At 32.0% G+C, this 18184-nt stretch overlaps 4 protein-coding genes across 6 annotated transcripts; all 4 read left to right on the forward strand.

Moving 5' to 3' along the window:
- Positions 1–213: 213 nt before the first annotated feature.
- LOC111697507 (zinc finger X-chromosomal protein) lies at positions 214–3586 on the forward strand (the record flags this gene model as incomplete). The annotated part of the gene is made up of 3 exons (XM_023467533.1): positions 214–562; positions 1558–1668; positions 1905–3586. Coding segments are annotated over 3 exons (1200 nt in total), but the record flags the coding sequence as incomplete, so codon positions are not given.
- Positions 3587–3616: 30 nt separating this feature from the next.
- LOC111697508 (zinc finger protein 513) lies at positions 3617–10837 on the forward strand. The gene is made up of 3 exons (XM_023467534.1): positions 3617–3703; positions 3961–4275; positions 10205–10837. Exons 2-3 carry the CDS (start codon positions 4014–4016, stop codon positions 10540–10542), a joined length of 600 nt encoding a protein of 199 aa, XP_023323302.1. The 5' UTR covers positions 3617–3703; positions 3961–4013; the 3' UTR covers positions 10543–10837.
- On the forward strand, positions 5309–10018 carry LOC111697506 (zinc finger protein 26). 2 transcript variants are annotated; one of them, XM_023467531.1, is made up of 3 exons: positions 5309–5325; positions 7129–7296; positions 8757–10018. In XM_023467531.1, exons 2-3 carry the CDS (start codon positions 7158–7160, stop codon positions 9752–9754), a joined length of 1137 nt encoding a protein of 378 aa, XP_023323299.1. In that variant the 5' UTR covers positions 5309–5325; positions 7129–7157; the 3' UTR covers positions 9755–10018. The 2 variants fall into 2 exon arrangements, with proteins under 2 accessions (XP_023323299.1, XP_023323300.1); XM_023467532.1 differs by having other exon boundaries at positions 8778–10018.
- Positions 10838–11838: 1001 nt separating the features above from the next.
- LOC111697509 (uncharacterized) lies at positions 11839–15658 on the forward strand. 2 transcript variants are annotated; one of them, XR_002764298.1, is made up of 4 exons: positions 11839–11931; positions 12117–12177; positions 13104–15105; positions 15210–15658. XR_002764298.1 is itself a non-coding variant. In XM_023467535.1 (3 exons), the coding sequence occupies exons 2-3, from the start codon at positions 14511–14513 to the stop codon at positions 15440–15442; spliced, it is 828 nt and encodes a 275-aa protein (XP_023323303.1). In that variant the 5' UTR covers positions 12113–12177; positions 13104–14510; the 3' UTR covers positions 15443–15658. The 2 variants fall into 2 exon arrangements, 1 of the variants encoding a protein (XP_023323303.1); XM_023467535.1 differs by lacking the exon at positions 11839–11931 and having other exon boundaries at positions 12113–12177.
- Positions 15659–18184: the final 2526 nt, after the last annotated feature.

The following is an 18184-nucleotide window of genomic DNA, read 5'->3' on the forward strand; positions in this document are numbered from 1 at the left end:
ACTCAAGAATCCAATGTGGACTTCAAGTAAAGACTTTTACATTTGTATTTATAAAAAATAAAATTTTAGATTATAAAATTCATCTCAAATTTAATCAAAGAATTTATTTTTTATACTTATCATTACTGGTCTCACAAATAAATCTTTTCAATTTTTCTTAATTCTTATCTAAATTTTAGATAACAAAGAGGATCCTATGAAATCTGAACAAACGGCAAAGAAGTGCTATATCCCTGTGTTCAGTGTCAATATATTGCAACAAAAAGTAACCATTTCAAAAGTAATGTGCAAAGTAAACATGAAGGAGTGAAGTTTCCATGTGACATTTGTGATTATATTGCTGGTGATCCAGATACCCTGAAGAGGCATAATTCAATTAAACATGTAGAGGTTAGACTAAGGTTTGCATGTAATCAATGTGAATATAGTGCTATCGCACCACAACTTCTTAAAGTTCACTTGGAGAGTATACATGAAAAAGTGTGTTATCTTTGTAATCTGTGTGAAAATACTTTTACGACTAAAGAACATATGAAGAGGCACACAAAGAACAAGCATCAAGGTATATATATTTCAAGAGCAAAACTAAAAATAATTACAAATCTTTTAAGGGTTAATATTTTTTGCATACGCTGTTTTGACATCGAGAGGTCTTTTCTTAACAAAATTTACTACTGTTCAATAAAAAACCTAATAATTTTTTTTAAAGAACTTTTTTACTATGTTTTCGTTGTTAATCATAAATTTTATTCGTTCCAACAAATCCCGGTAAAGTAATATTTCGTTGGAAACATTAAATCAAAGCTTTTAATTTTGTAAACGCCAATCTAGTATAAAGTATTGATGGAATGAAATAAATATTATCAAAATCTTAAAAAATATTGCTGTAAAAAGAAGCTTTCTATTTAAGTTTTATAAAAGATCAAAATCAATATTTTATTACGTAGAAAACAGTTTTAAAAGATTAAATCCACGAACCTATATATATATATATATATAATTATATATATGTTGGTTATTTTAAAAAATATGTCTGAAAATCAATCAAAATATTTCAATTTGAATGATATTGATAAGAAGAAGGACACTTTGTCTACTGATCAGAGGCGTATTCATGGGGGGGGGCTATTGGGGCTAAGCCCCCCTGGTCCAGTGAAATCTATTGATTTCAGGGGGTTTTCATGCCCCCAACGGGTGCTGAGCCCCCCCCCCTGGAAAGAAAAAAATTTAAGCCCCCCCTGGACAAATTCCTGAATACGCCCCTGCTACTGATGATACATTTAAGGATAATTTCCTGGAAGAAGATATAGAATTGTAAATACAGAAATCAAGGGTGCGTTTAAAAATCATACCAATTGATTCAGTAGCTCTTCATTTGAGTCATCTTTATACGTCCTTGCCACTAGCAAATACTTAATCTTGCAATATTCATCATTGTTAAATGAAAATTACTTAAATGAGTATATCACGTAGCTCACGGTCAATAATCTAATGCTAGTTATAGAATATAACATTGATTGATTAAAGAATATACAAAAAACATAAATTTTGTTTCAGAGATAATGGCAGAGAATATGGAGGGAGCAAAATTACCAGGATACAAAGAGGATACATGTATTGTGTATATAAAGGAAGAAGATGTGAAAAAGGAAACTACTGAAATTCAAGGTATTCAAGAACCAAGGATTAATAAATAGTTTGAGTAGTGGTTGAATTACGATTGGGAAGCTCAGCTGCTTCTCGTTTTTAATTATATCTGTTCAAAGTCTTTCTTTTATATAATGCATATAATGCATATATTTCTTTAATTCAGAAACTATTCTCTTATTTCTCTTTTCACATCTTTTTTAGCACTAACAAACTTAATAAATACAATGAAATGGTAGTTAATATTGGCTTTTTAGAAGAAAACACGGACAACGGATTTGATCCACTACAATTTAAACCAAAGAAATCCAAGATGAATAAGAAGGAATATCCGTGTAATGAGTGTGAGTATGTGGCAACTCGAGCAGGTCACCTGAAGATTCATATTGAAAATAAACATTTAGGAGTGAAGTACGCTTGTTCTGAATGTCAGTATTCTGCAGCTACTACAGGAAATCTGAAGAGACATGTTCAGAGTATGCATGAAGGTGTAAGATATCCTTGTTCTGAATGTAATTATGCTGCAACTACAGCATGGGATCTAAAGAAGCATGTGGAAAATAAACATATAATTGGTGTGAAATATCCTTGTACTAAATGTGATTACTCTGCTGCAACAGCAAGTATTCTTAAGAGACATGTCAATAGTGATCATGAAGGAATAAGATACGCTTGTCCTAAATGTGATTATATCACAGCTACAGAAAGAAATCTGAAGAGACATGTAGAAACTTATCATGAAGGAGTGCAATATCCATGCTCTGAGTGTTGTTACGCTGCAACCGCAGCTAGTGCTCTTAGGAGACATATTAATAGTATACATGAAGGAGTAAGACATTCTTGTGAAAAATGTAACTATACAGCAACTACAATAAGTGATCTGGAGAGACATTTTAAAAGTAAACACAAAATAGTAAGACACCCTTGTGATAAATGTGACTATACTGCAACTAGATCAAATGATCTGAAGAGACATTTCAATAAAAAGCACATGTAAGGATCATAGAAACCCCTATTTTCATATGTTCTATAATGCTGTTAAGACTATTCTAATTCATTGATCTCTCGTAATAGTTTTTTTTTTACTTTTGGGATTTAAACTCATTGAACTATTATTAAAAATTAACAACAACGACTATTGTACCACTGTTTTATACTAATTCTTCAGTTAGATAGAATGGCAGAAAATTGTAAAAATTATAGGTTACAAAATTACTCCAACCCTCTGTGTCATGTTGGACCAGAGAAATCTTAACAGTCCTGAATTATAGACGTAATTTCAAGCTAAAATTTAAAATATCAGATTCACAATGGTATATTTAAAATTAGATATTCATTTTATTGTTTTTGAAAACTTATCATATTCATCTGTGGTTTCTCTACAAAGGGATTAAACACAATTAATTGAAGGAATTATTAGAATTGAACTCTCTTCAATCTAGAACAGCGACAATATTTACCACATTATTAATCACATAGAGGTTTCAAGGCTAATGGGAATCTTGGAAGCTCTTTTTTAAAGTTAGATGTCACTTGAAATTACAACAGTCCCTTTAAATCTTCGCAATGGTCATTGGTCATGGTACTGATGCTTTTGGTGCTTTTACAACGATTTCTAATTTTGATTTAACATTTCGTTCTTACAAATCTTCATTTTCGTAAACAATATTTTACAAATCGATTTTTGAAAGCAAGCCTCTAAAAGTGACAGTCTGGGAGAATTTTAAAAATCGAATTTGCTTTCATATTTAGCAAGTATACAGAGTACAAATGTCTGATAAGTCTCAAATGATTTCTAAAAAACATCTACAATATTGTACTCTCACCTCGACTATCATGTCTAGCCAGACACTCCCTTCATTATACATCGTCATATTGGACAATGGCATATAGGTGTTTCATGATTGAAGCGAGAAATAAACATAAATTTTGTTCCAGAGATAATGGCAGAGAATATGGAGGAAGAAAAAATACCAGGATACAAAGAGGATACATGTATTGTGTATATATAAAGGAAGAAGAGGTGAAAGAGCTACAGAAATTCACGGTATTCAAGGTATTCAAGAATCAGAATTAATGAATTTTTTGAACTGGAAAAAGATTAGTGGTTGAATTACGATTGGGAAGTTCAGCTGCTTCTCGTTATTAATTAAATCTCTTTCAAGTCTTCTTTTATATAAACCTTTAAAAAAAATGGTACTAATGGTCAGCAAGAAAATAATGCATATATTTCTTTAATGCAGAAACTGTTTTTTTAGCCAAACAAACTTGATTATTACAATGAAATGGTATTTATAATTGGCTTTTCAGAAGAAAACACTGATAACGGATTCGATTCACAACAATTTAAACCAAAGAAACCCAAGATGAATAAGAAGGAATATCCGTGTAATGAGTGTGAGTATGTGGCAACTCGAGCAGGTCACCTGAAGATTCATATTGAAAATAAACATTTAGGAGTGAAGTACGCTTGTTCTGAATGTCAGTATTCTGCAGCTACTACAGGAAATCTGAAGAGACATGTTCAGAGTATGCATGAAGGTGTAAGATATCCTTGTTCTGAATGTAATTATGCTGCAACTACAGCATGGGATCTAAAGAAGCATGTGGAAATTATACATATAATAGGTGTGAAATATCCTTGTACTAAATGTCCAACAGATAAAAACCTTAAACCATACAAACCTTGGACCGATACAAACCTTTGACTGATATTAATAATCTTTGGATTGATTTAACCTTGGTTTGATACAAACCTTGGTCTGATATAAGCCTTGGTCTTATGCAAACCTTGGACTGATATAAACCTTTGACTGAACCTTGGACCGATACAAACCTTTGACAGATATAAATAATCTTTGGATTGATTCAACCTGGTCAGACCATGATGAAAACCTTTGACTGAACCTTGGACCGATACAAACCTTTTACTGATCCAAACCTTGGTTTGATACAAACCTTGGCCCGATACAGACCTTGGACTGCTTGGTCTGATACACACCTTGGACTGATACAAACCATGGGCTTATTTTGGTATAATTTTTCTGTGAAATATCAAATATGGCTATTTTTTACTTTTAGGGGAAATGTTAATGCACAAAGAAGAACCCGAGTAGAATGAAAAAGAAGAAATCAAATATTCCTGCACTTACTGTGAATATTCAACTACAAAAGCTCGATATCTAAAAATTCACACAGACCGTTTGCATGAAGGAATGTGGTATCCATGCAAGGAATGTGATTATACTGCCAATACAAGAAGAAGTCTAAAAGTGCATATTGAAATTAAACATGAAGGCGTGCGGTATCCTTATAATCAATGTGAATACGTTGCGACAAGACCATATCACTTAACGGGACATATTAGGGTTAAACATGAAGGATTAAGATACGAATGTGATCAATGTGATTATACTTCTGCAACGTCTTCTGATCTAATAAGACACGTGGAGAGTAAGCATGAAGGCTTGAGGTTTCCATGCAATCATTGTGAGTACTCTACAACAAGAACAGGACACTTAAAACTGCATATAAAGAGTCAACATGAAGGGTTAAGGTATGAATGTTCTCAGTGTAAACACGCTGCTAAAACAGCTACCAATCTGAAGAGGCATATTCAGAGTAAACATGAAGGAGTGAGGTATCCATGTAATCAATGTGAATTCACTGCTACAAGAGTTAGCCATCTTAATAGACATAAGAAAGTTAAGCACGAAGGACTGAGATATGAATGTAATCAATGTGAATATGCTGCAACAAGTTTGAGCCATTTAAAGAGACACACTGATAATAAACATATAGAAACTGACCTTAAACCGAATATTTTTACCGGAAATTGAAGACGACATTTATCTACTTCAATTTCAATTGGCAACTACAAGGGTTACCCACTTTAAAGACGAAAATTCATTTATTCATTTTTCTTTTACTAAGAGTTCCCTTTAGCTATACAATTGTTTCTTTCTTCACCAGATTATTGAATAGACTTTAAAAAAACTTTATTTTAAAACGGAAGACATATTCGACCTTTATATCGTCACATATATCTTATCTTATCTTATCTTATCCTACAGTCATAATCAGAAAGACTAGAATTAATTGACAGTTATTCAGGCGACTTTTAATATTAATTTTAAATGCTCAAAGGCAGACCACATTTTGGAAATAGCAGGACAAGAGCTATTTAGTGATTATCGTTTCATCTGTCTTATTTGTAAAATTGGGTTGTAAAGTCGTCAGATTAACTGTAAATTTATTACGGGACTTTCTGATTATGACTGTATCTTTAGTGTTTAGAGTCATAAAGAACCTTTATTTCGACAATAATTAAACAACTACTATTATAAAATATTTTAACACTGTTTTTGGGGAAAATTTTAACACTTGGATATTTAATACCTCATGTCGGAAACAAAGCTGCCAATTAAGATTTTTAAAAATTCTAAAATTTAAAATATCATTGATTAACGACTTTATGAAAGAACGGAAAATACCATTAACAAACGGAAACTTTATGAAAAAATGGAAAATACCGTTAACAAAAGGAAACTTTATGAAAGAACGGAAAATACCGTTAACGAACGGAAACTTTATGAAAGAACGGAAAATACCGTTAACAAACGGAAACTTTATGAAAGAACGGAAAATACCGTTAACGAACGGAAACTTTATGAAAGAACGGAAAATACCGTTAACGAACGGAACATTCAGTTCTTAGCTAAAGAACAAATGGCTATCAGAAAAGTTTTTTTATGCATTACTATAAAGTACAAATAACAAAATCTTTTGTTTTTACTTTATATACTATTTAGTATTTACTTTTGGGAAGGATTTTTGGCCCCCGAGTGAAATCCTTGAAATATCAAGAGCAGTGGTACCTAACGGCCATCTAATTGTTCTCCAAAATACATTTCATTATACATAGAAAATTAAAAAGAATATTATATTTAAACTTCGAATTGAATTCGACAATGATAACTTGTAATAAATTAAGGATTAGTTTTATATTTAATTGAGTTATCTACGGTTTGGGTAAGATAATGCAACTCCGTAAATCAGACCGTGCCAAGCCCTACATGATTTTTGATACACTGGGGGAAAAATGAAAAATTGGACTACAAAAGACAGTTTTTCATTCTCTTTGATACCCTAAAACTCATTTTTCCCCAAAATTTGTATTCTCCACAATTCCGATAAGAAACCCTTTATAAAAATTATTTTGCGCTCCAAATAAACATACCTAACAGTGCTAAGAAAATATTTTAGTCTTGCAATAATTTATTCTTCATCTAATAGCTTTTTAATGGTTCTCATCACAAAATGTTCCTCTTTGAATCCCCCCCCCCCTGTCATCCGTTTTGGTTATTGATAAGCAGAAACTAAATTTTGATAGCAATCAACCTAACCTTAAATGTTATTTATTTCATTATTAATTATGAAATTAAACAAGAACTAGATAATGACAAACATCTGTATTTTCAGAGAAAATATCGGAAAGTTTGAAATAAGAAATGGAATTGAATGAAATTGAGGAGAAGAAAAATGTTGATGTTATCCAAGAAGAAAATTTCCCGTCCCCCACTGTAGAGGATACATGTACTGTATATGTACATAGGGGCGATATCAAAATGGAAAATACAGAAATTAAAGGTAAACATGAGTTTTATAAAATTGTTTTAAAATCTTCAATTATTATGACACCAAACGACAAACAAAGATGTTTCATAATGATTAAATTAAAATAATAAAACGAAAATATCAATATTGCATTGAAATAAGATAGATACCATTTTCTTAAAAAGAAAAGATATCAAGTCCATTCTATTTAATAAATAAGACAATTAACATTCACAATGAAAAATAAGATAGTTAGATATTCTCTACAGTCTTAATAAGTAAGACCGAGAATTAATTGACAATCAATCAATCAGACGACTTTACCATCGTTTTTGATCTTTGAACAAGTATACGGCAAATTCATTTGTCAATTTAATTTTACAAATATGATTGATGAAACAATTATCAAAAAAGAGCCATAATCTAGCCATTTACATAATCACAGGAGATATCAATGATTTCTTTTAAAATTAGAAAATTTTCTTTTTATTAAATAAAATGAAATCTAAATAAGATTCTTTTTATCTCTGGAAATTTTGAACGCACAAAAAAAGGCAGACCACATTTTTTAAAGGACAGGACTAGGGCTAATTTTTTGTTTTCGTGTCATCGTTATATTTAAAGTTGTAATCTCTGTTTGTCTGTCCGATCACAACTTAAAACCCTGGACCGATTTGCCTCAAATTTTGATTGGGGAACTAAGTAGGCCCACGGAAATGTTCTTAGCTTGGTTTTAAGATTCTAAGTTAAGTGAGTCTTCTTTTAAAGGGAAAAATAACTAAAATCGTAATTTACAACTTAGCGCGGGTGAACGGCGGGACTAACGTTGACTACCCTGGGCAACGCTGGGTTCCCAAGCTAGTCAATCATATTTGTAAAATTTTATATTGACAAATGAATTTTAACTAGTTCAAAGATTAAAGACGATGGTAAAGTCGACTGATTAATTGTAAATTAATTCTGGGTCTTTCTGATTAGGACTGTATGATAAATTTACTATAAGAAATAAGATACATTTTCCATTCTCTTTATTGAAAAATATACTTTAGCCATTCTCTTTTGATAAATAAGATAACTTATCCATTCTCTGTTATAAATAAGATAGCTTAACCATTCTCTGTAATAAATACAATACTTAAACACACACTATAATAAATAAGATACCTAATCCATTCTCTACAGTAAAAAAATCTTAAACATTCACTTTAATAATTAAGATACTTAACATTCTCTGTAATAAATATGATACTTAAACGGTCATCTCAATAATTAATATACTTAAGCATTCTTTATAATAAATAAGATACTAAAACATTTACTATAAGAAATAAGATACCTAAACCATTCTCTGTAGCAAATTTGATACTTAAATATTTTCTATAATAAATAAGATACTTAAACCATTTCCTAAAATGAAAAAAACCATTTTTGTTAAGATATATATACCAGTTTTCTGTAATAATTCAGATACCTTACATGTTCCCTGTTATTAGGTGAAGTTTTATTTCATGAAGATGAACCTCTACACGCTGTAAATAAGGAGGCGAAGAAGACCAAACCCGAAGGAGTTAATCACCAATGTGGTCAATGTGAATTTTCTTCAGCAACGGCCAGATATCTGAAGGTTCATATTGAAAGTAAACATGAAGAAATTAATTATCCATGTAGCCAATGTGAATATGTCGGAACGGCTTCACAAAATCTTACGGTACATATAAGGATAAGACACAAAGGAGTGATATACCCTTGTGAGCAGTGTGACTACTCTGCTACAACAGCAGGACACCTAAAGAGACATGTCAAAAGTAAACATGAAGGAGTAAGATATCCATGCAGTCAATGCGAAAATACCTTCTGTGATCGAAGTAGTCTCAAAACACATATTGAAGGTAAACATGCTAAAGTTAGGCATCTTTGTCATCTATGTGAATACGTGGGGTCTACAGCAGGAAGTCTACATGTGCATATTAAGACCAAGCATGAAGGAGTGAGATATCCTTGTAGTGAATGTGAATACAGTGCTACAACGGTAAGTGACCTAAAGAGTCATGTTGACCGTAAGCATGGAAGTGTGATATATTCATGCGATGAATGCAAATACACTGCATCAACTGAAAGGGATCTAAAAAGGCACATTGAATATAAACATCAAGGTGTTAATCATCAATGTAGTCAATGTGAATATACTGCGGCAACAGCAGGGAATCTCAAAATGCATATCGAAAGTAAGCATGATAAAGTGAGATACACATGTACACAATGTGAATATGCTTCTACAACAGCAGGACATCTAAAATTACACATAAAAACAAAACATGAAGGATTACGATATCCATGTGATCAATGTGAGTATTCTGCAACAAGACCAACTCATCTCAAGTTGCATTTCAAGAGTGTCCATGAGGGAGTGAGATATTCGTGTAATCAATGTGAATACGCTGCAACAACTGTGAGCCATTTAAAGAGACACATTAAGAGTAAACATACATAACATTTTTGTTGTAGTTGATGTTTGTCAAGGAATCTTATTTCGACTTAGTAAGGAATGTTTTATTTTAATGTGTTTAAAACATAATCTAGATAAAAGCTTTAGAATATAACATTGATTTATTAAAGGATATAAAAAACATAAATTTTGTTCCAGAGATAATGGCAGAGAATATGGAGGGAGAAAAAATACCAGGATACAAAGAGGATACATGTATTGTGTATATAAAGGAAGAAGATGTGAAAGAGGAAACTACTGAAATTCAAGGTATTCAAGAACCTAGGATTAATGAATAGTTTGAGTAGTGGTTGAATTACGATTGGGAAGCTCAGCTGCTTCTCGTTTTTAATTATATCTGTTCAAAGTCTTTAGTAAGATATCCTTGTTCTGAATGTAATTATGCTGCAACTACAGCATGGGATCTAAAGAAGCATGTGGAAAATATACATATAGGTGTGAAATATCCTTGTACTAAATGTGATTTCGTTGCAGCTACAGCTGATATTCTGAAGCGACATGGACAACGTTATCATGAAGAAGTGAGAATCCCTTGTTCTGAATGTGACTACGTCACAGCTACAGCAAGAAATCTGAAGTTGCATGTCAAAAGTCAACATGAAGGAGTGAGATATCCATGCTCTAATTGTTCTCACGCTGCAACCACAGCTAGTGCGCTTAGGAGACATATTGAAAGTAAACACAAAGGTGTAAGATATCCCTGTGATAAATGTGACTATACTGCAACTGCAGTAGGTGATCTGAAGAGACGTGTCAATAAAAAACACCCGTGAAAAATTCCTAATTTTTGTAAGTTCTGCAAAGTTACTAAAACTTGTCTAGTTCTTTAATCTCTCATCATAATTGTATTTTCGGGATTCAAATTATCTAAACTGTCATCAACATTTATTATTTTACCGGCAGAAAATTATGAAAATTATATATTGCAAAATTCTTTGGACTTCTATGTGTGAACTTCTATTCAAAAATTGGCCTGAGCTGGAAACTTGAGATGAATGCTTGATCCTCTCTAATTCTTAATCTCGAGACTAACGTAATCTTATGTAAATGTATCCTGAAAAGTGTATTAAATTCAACCAATCAGAGTCGCGTATCAGAAGCCGGGAAATTTGAAATTTTGCCCCCATATAGGTAATGTACTCTCTAATTTTGAAAACCCGGTTTTTGATTTTTCTCTACTATATCCAAAAAAGAGTGGATTAAACAAGAAATTAAAAGTGTCCACATTGAATATTCGGATTAAGCAGTCGGGATTAAAGGTTTCCCATTCTAAAGTTCCCAGCTCTGTCCAATTCACAACGATACCCTGAAAAGCTTTGTCTGATTGTCTGATCAAGATTAAATTAGATGTTTTCGAAAACAGATTATTTCTATTAGTTTCTTTAGAAAGTGACATTGAAGAAACAACGTTTGAATTATCAGAATTTATCCCTTTTCAAACTAGAAAAACGACATTACTGAACAAACAACAGTTGTCACAGTTGTCGACATTTTTCATCTTGAAAGATATAAATGTACAGAGATGTTTTAAAGATATTCCTATTATATAGATTAACTAGGTCGGTTGTGAACATTAGCTGTTCTTGTGGTGTACATTATTTCTGTAGAGAAAAATTTAAATTAGTTTAGTCCTTCTCATGTCCTTCTTCAGTTCTCGTCAATATGATATATTGCTCAGTGAAATAAAATTCACTCCTGAGTGGTTTAATAATTATGAAATCCATTTATAAAACACCAAACCACCCCGCTTATCATTGAATTACACTTTGACCCTTGAAGTATGAGTTCGCGGACTGTACAATTCTTGGTGATTTTGCGTACATAAGCTATCTATGTTTATTTATTTATCTATGGCTAAATTATGTTATTTTTCCAAATAGTGTTATCAATTATAATGTGTTTTTTTTATTTTTAATAACATGCCATTCTCATTTCTATTCTTGTTAAAACTATTTGACATATATTAGACTCATCTGTCCTAGAACTAATGTGGATTTAACTAAAACCATAATGATATATTTCATATCGTGTAAACTGTACATACAATGAATGATTAAGTTTTTTATGTTGTAATTTCAGAAAGAATGGCGGAGGTTAATAAATTTGTATCAGATTTGGAAGATTTTGAGACAGAGAAAGAGAAAGCTGATCGTTTTGCAGGGGTGTATATTATGAAAATCATTTTTTATTTCCCAGAAGTTAAAAAATACATAAAGGGGTTTATTCACTGAATTTTGGGAAAATAAATGAATTTTTTGGGGAAAAGTATCTAAAAGGATGAGAAAACTCATAAAAAATCACCAAGGGGGGTGTTATTCTTGGAAATATATACCCCTGTCGTTTAGGGAACACATGTACTGTGTATGTTCAGGAAAATGATGTAAAAGTTGAAATCACAGAAATTAAAGGTAACCTTGGATTTAGTTTTTAGATTAATTTCTAGAGATTACAGATGCGCTCTTGAACTTTTGTAAAACCGGTTTTCATTTTTCCTGCATTTGTGGTGTCATATCAATTGGACTTATGATCAATTAAGCGAACCTAAGTTTTAGATTTATATTTATTAAGCATCGTATCTGTATTTGTAATCAAACGTAACTTTATTACGTTTAGTAGGAAATGTGATATCCAAAGAGAGCTGATTAAAATTAAAATTAAAAGTTTTACAGTGGATATTTAGATTAAGCCATCAAGATTAAGATTATCCAATTCTAAAGTTTTCAGCTCTAAACTTAAACTTCATAGACTAAGTTAAACGGGCGGATAAGACAAGTGGTTCATTACGTCTTGTATACTAATTTTCATATTCAAATATCTAAAATCGGATAAATGCATCAACAGATTCAGCAAGAGCCTATTTTCGACAATATTGCAATTATTAAAGCCAATTAAAGGAATGTAAACGTAGTTTTAAGTGACCTTTGATATCTAAGGTATCCTAGAAGCCTTTATCTGTTCAAAAATGTGGAAGAAAGAGTCGTTTTTCGTAATCGAAAATGTTTATTTCTTCAAATTTCTTCATTGTTTTGTTAAAGCAAGAAATGCGCAAGTCACTTTTGCAAATGTCACAAATGAAAATAAAAAGTTTTGATATACATAAACACTTATACTTGTTCAGACAAAGCTTTTAATGGTGCCGTTGTAAATCGGGAATTGACAGATCTTTTCATGGCGGTTTACTTGAAATTCTGCTTACAGTTCTTTAAAAAAAAAACTGATTCCGTATTTCAAAATTACTATATTTTTCTATTATGAGACTATTTTTGTAACAACATACATCAACTGATAAAATCTACATTAAACGATTAAATATCTTGAATGAATATTAATTTAGGAGAAATTATCTATGAAGAGGATCCTTTACAATCTAGCCCGAAGAGATACCATGAGAGTATACAAGAAGTGAGATATCCATGCAACCAATGCGAATACTCGGCAATACAGCGAGAAACTCTAAAGAGACACATGGAGAATAAGCATTCTGGAGTAAGATATCCCTGTAATCAATGTGAATACATTGCACCTACTGCTGGAAGTCTCAAAGTGCACACCAACCGAAAACACGACGGAGTAAGATATCCATGTAACCAATGTGAATACTCGGCTACTACACAAGACCTTCTCAGAAAACATATTTGTACCAAGCATGAAAAAGTAAGATATCCATGTAATAGATGTGAATATACTGCAACAACTGTAGGAAATCTGAAGGTGCACATGCAAAGTGTTCATGAAGGCTTGAGGTTTCCATGTAATCAATGTGTTTATACTGGAGCAAGAGCTATTGATCTGAAGATGCACATCAAGAGTAAACATGAATTAGTAAGATATCCATGTACTCAGTGCAAATTTACTTCAACAACAAACAGTAGTTTAAGGAAGCACATGAGGAGTATGCATGAAGGATGCAAGCATCCATGTAATGTATGTACATACGTCGCAAATAGACCACACAATTTAAAGATACACATAAGACGTAAGCATAAAACCATCGATCTTAAAAGCGATCATTAGATCAGATTATATTATCTTTTTAAAAGCGATCATTATATNATCAGATTATATTATCTCATAAAAGTGATCATTATATCAGATTGTATTATCTCTTAAAAGTGATCATTATATCAGATTATATTATCTCATATAGCAAGTTAACTTTTTCGCTGTGTCTAAAAATATGTGAAATTGCCAAATGCTCTGTTTTCAAACTTTTCATGTAAACTCTCGTTCCTATAGTTACAAGTTTCAGAAAAAATGTGATAATTATGACTTCTTCCAAAATTTAAGTGTAAAATCTTTATTTTTTAACTTTTGATATTTTTAAATTGAAGTTCACTGTCGACATATTATTGTTTTCTCGAAGTATTATCATTATGATTAAAATGTCAAACAGATATTTTCTGTTTTACTCTCAACTTTTAGACAGTCATGTAATTAAATTTTCTCATGGTAATAATTGTTTTTTAATTTACCATTATCATTAGTGTTACTTTTGTGTGTTATCTCACATTATTTTGAATGAAAAACAATATTTCCTGAAAAATTTTTTCTCTCCATTTTCTTATTCACAGTCAAAGAATGAAATTGTTTTTTTTTCTCTCGGAGTTGTACCATTCAAAATTATTATTGTGTGTTATGAGTATTTTTTTTACTTACTTTTAATATTTTGTTGAATGATAATATGAGTTAGCATAGATGAAATGTAAATATTGGATATGGAATATCATCGGAAGAGGTTAAGATGGTTTCAGTTACAATCAAGGAAGAAATCTTTACTGTAGAAGAAAAAGATAAATCTACTATTCATGTAAAGGAAGAAGATACAAAGATGGAAAATGTTTCCATTAAAGAGGAAACCTCTACTGTAGAAGATATGTGCACTGTTAATATAAAGGAAGAAGATATCAACATGGAAAATGTTGCCATTAAAGAGGAAACCTCTACTGTAGAAGATATGTGTACTGTTAATATAAAGGAAGAAGATACCAAGATAGAAAATGTTGCTATTAAAGAGGAAACCTCTACTGTAGAAGATATGTGTACTGTTAATATAAAGGAAGAAGATACCGAGATAGAAAATGTTGCTAGTAAAGAGGAAACCTCTACTGTAGAATATATGTGTACTGTTAATATAAAGGAAGAAGATACCAAGATGGAAAATGTTGTTAGTAAAGAGGAAACCTCTACAATAGAAGATATGTGTACTGTTAATATAAAGGAAGAAGATACCAAGATGGTAAATGTTGCTAGTAAAGACGAAATATCTACTGTAGAAGAAATGTTTATTGTTTATATAAAGGAAGAAGACGTGAAACTGGAAAGTACAGATATAAAAGGTAATTTATTATTTAGACTTTAATCGATGAGAATAGTTGAATATCACTTTATTTTAGGTATGTCTTTTTATGACAGTCCTCGTCATTGAAATGTATATTTTTAGGTGAATTGATATTTGAAGATCCGCTACAATCCGGGACCAAGATGAGGAAACATGAAGGAGTCAGGTATCCGTGTTCTCAGCGAAATAATCTGCAAAACGCGAAAATAAGCTTAAAAGACGCGCAAAGAGTATGCATGAGGTATCCATGTAATCAGTGTGAATATTCTGCAACACAAGAAGGACATATAGAGAGACGCATACAGAGCATACATGAGGTAGTAAGATATCCATGATCTCCGTGTAAATACTCTGCAACAACCGCAGGAAATCTTGAAATACACACACAGAGTATCCGCGTAGGGAGTGAGGTATCCATGCGACCAGTGTGGACACTCACACAGAAAATAAATTCCTTTGCATTGTAATTCTCAGCCATATTATAAACTTTTGTTCTCAAAGTTAAAATTATTACTATTATGTGATGCATCTGAATAAATTTTAAATTAGAATATGAAAAAGTATTTTACTTATATTTGATTTATATATCTAAATTATATTCAGTTAGATAACTAACAATTAAGTATAAATTCTTCTCTTTGAATTGTAATTTTCAACCATAGTATAATCTTTTATTCTCAAAGCTGTTAATTATTGTGATATATCCGATTTTTGAAAATTAGAATTATTTTTCTTAATTTTATTTTCATAAATTGTAGTCAGCTGATTGACATTTCAGATTGTACAGCAGAAAATTTGTTAAAATATTTGTAATACTTTTATTAATAGGTTAAGTTTCCTTAGAAGAAGAAAAAGTTTTATGGAATGCTTCCACTACATTCCCAGCTGCTTCCTTTACTAACTGAGCTGCGTTAACTGTTCTTCCAATCTGAGATGCTTTTAATATTTTCTCAGCTGCTTCCTTTATTACCGGAGCTGCTCCTAGAGTCTATGCTATGATAGCTGTGCATTACCGGAGCTGCTTCTAGAGTCTCTGCTTCTTTAGCCGTACTTACAGTTCGAGCTATTTACAGAGTCTCTTCTATGTTAGCCTTATTTACAGTTTAAGCTGCTCATAGAGTCTCTGCTATGTTAGCCTTACTCGCATTTCGAGCTTCTCCTAGAGTATCTGCTATGTTATTGTCATTGTCATCATTGTTATCATCGTATCTTGATTGTTATCATCCTTGTTATCATCATGGTTTCTTCCAAAGATCTGCGAAGAGCTGTTCCAAAATAAGTGGCGTCTCCGTTCTCAGAATCCTCTGGTTCCGCTAGTGGTTCCACAACAGGTCTAGCTTCTGCTCCTAAAGTCTTAAGTCTGATTTCTGGCCGCTCCAGATATGTGAAGAGCTGTCTGTAAAGATCAGCTTCTCAAATCTCAGGTGTAGGCAGCATCTGATATCTTAAATATCCTGGTTCTCCTCTTTATCAAGGATATTCCCGTGGGTAGTTCAGACGGGCTGGTTTGAGAGCAATTGATAAGTCTGACTGGATCTGCTAGCTGCTCCACAGAACACCATCATGAAGCTCTACAAACTCTTTCCAACCGATATTCGTCTATAGTTTCTTTATTAATTTCTATACCAGCCAATTTAAGCCCCACTCGGGAAAATATTTCATAACCTTTTGTTTTTATAAATAAAGATTAGAAATACCGTTAGATCTCTTTTATTTTATCATATTGACTTTTAAAGTCAACAAGGATATACAGGACACATAGGAGAACAGGATATCCAGGACACACAGGAACTAAGACTTCTATATGGGGCTTATCCCCCCCTGGATCAGTAATATCTTTGGTTTCCACTGGGACTTCAGGTTCCAAAATATAGACTTAATTTGTTCTTCATTGAATGAAGACGACTTCCGGACTTAATGGTCAGGTATACATGGTAACCTTATGAATTAAATATGTGGATGACCCTGTAGATGAAAAGAGTGCCAAATGTAAAAATGGGTGCAATATGACGAATGTTGATTTCAATGAACTAAGTACTGGGAAAGGTTAAGAACGATCATTTTGTTTTAAAAGGAACTTTTTGTTTTACATAATTTACTTGTGCATTAATTAATTTATAATTAGTAATAATTAATTCGTTAACGATTGTCAACGACGGCCCTTCGTTAACGATTGTTAACGAAGAGAGGAAACCGACCTGAAGGGCAAGTGTATTAATCATTGAGTAGTTTTTAAGAAAATATCAAGAAGTTTCAGCTCCCCAACAACTGTAAGACGACATTCAATAAAGTTGCATGTAATTTTTTTCAAAAACGATCAATTTTCCAAAAACGACCGTTTTTATAAAGTTCGTTGTTTCGTTAACGACAATCCTTTGTTAACGATCGAATTGTTAAAATTATTGTCAATAAAATTTTTGTTTCAAAAACTATCGTTTTTTCAAGAGCGATCGTTTTTTAAAAAACAATCGTATAAAAAACTGTCGCAAATCGTTTTTAAAAAAACGATCGCTTTCAAAAACGATCGTTATTCGTTTCCTAAAAGTTCATAATCTAAAATGGAGGCTCACTTAATTATAGGTTTTCAGCCTCTTTAAGAAGTTATATTCCGAGTATTAAGTTTGCACAAGGCAGTGTTAGTTAAACTTTCTTTAGTGAACCATGACTAAAGTTAATATTAGCTCAATTATTCTTCAAATATACTCTATCCTGAGAATAATACCCAGCAAGAAGTATTCCTGTCTGAATAAGATCGGCCAGCTGTTCTGGATGCTAGTTGGACTAATCGGTGGGGTGGGTGTTCTAGTTTGGGATTTTGAAAACTTGAGTCTTCAGTTTACACCATACATCATTGCTTTTCTTGCATCTGATTTTTTAACTCTATTGCTGATAACCTTATCCTTCCCTGCAATTGCGTATTTGGTGAAAGAAACCGATTTCCTGTCAAATGAACCCAAGCCACCAATACCTATGCGCTTTTGGCATCTTCTGGCTAACTTAATTATATATGGAGCTACTGCTCTCTATATTACACTGATCTCTACTACCACCTTCACATCGTTCTATTTAGTATTTTT

This window comes from Eurytemora carolleeae, unplaced genomic scaffold, assembly GCF_000591075.1.
Source record: "Eurytemora carolleeae unplaced genomic scaffold, Eaff_2.0 scaffold265, whole genome shotgun sequence".
In the NCBI taxonomy this organism is placed as follows: domain Eukaryota; kingdom Metazoa; phylum Arthropoda; class Copepoda; order Calanoida; family Temoridae; genus Eurytemora; species Eurytemora carolleeae.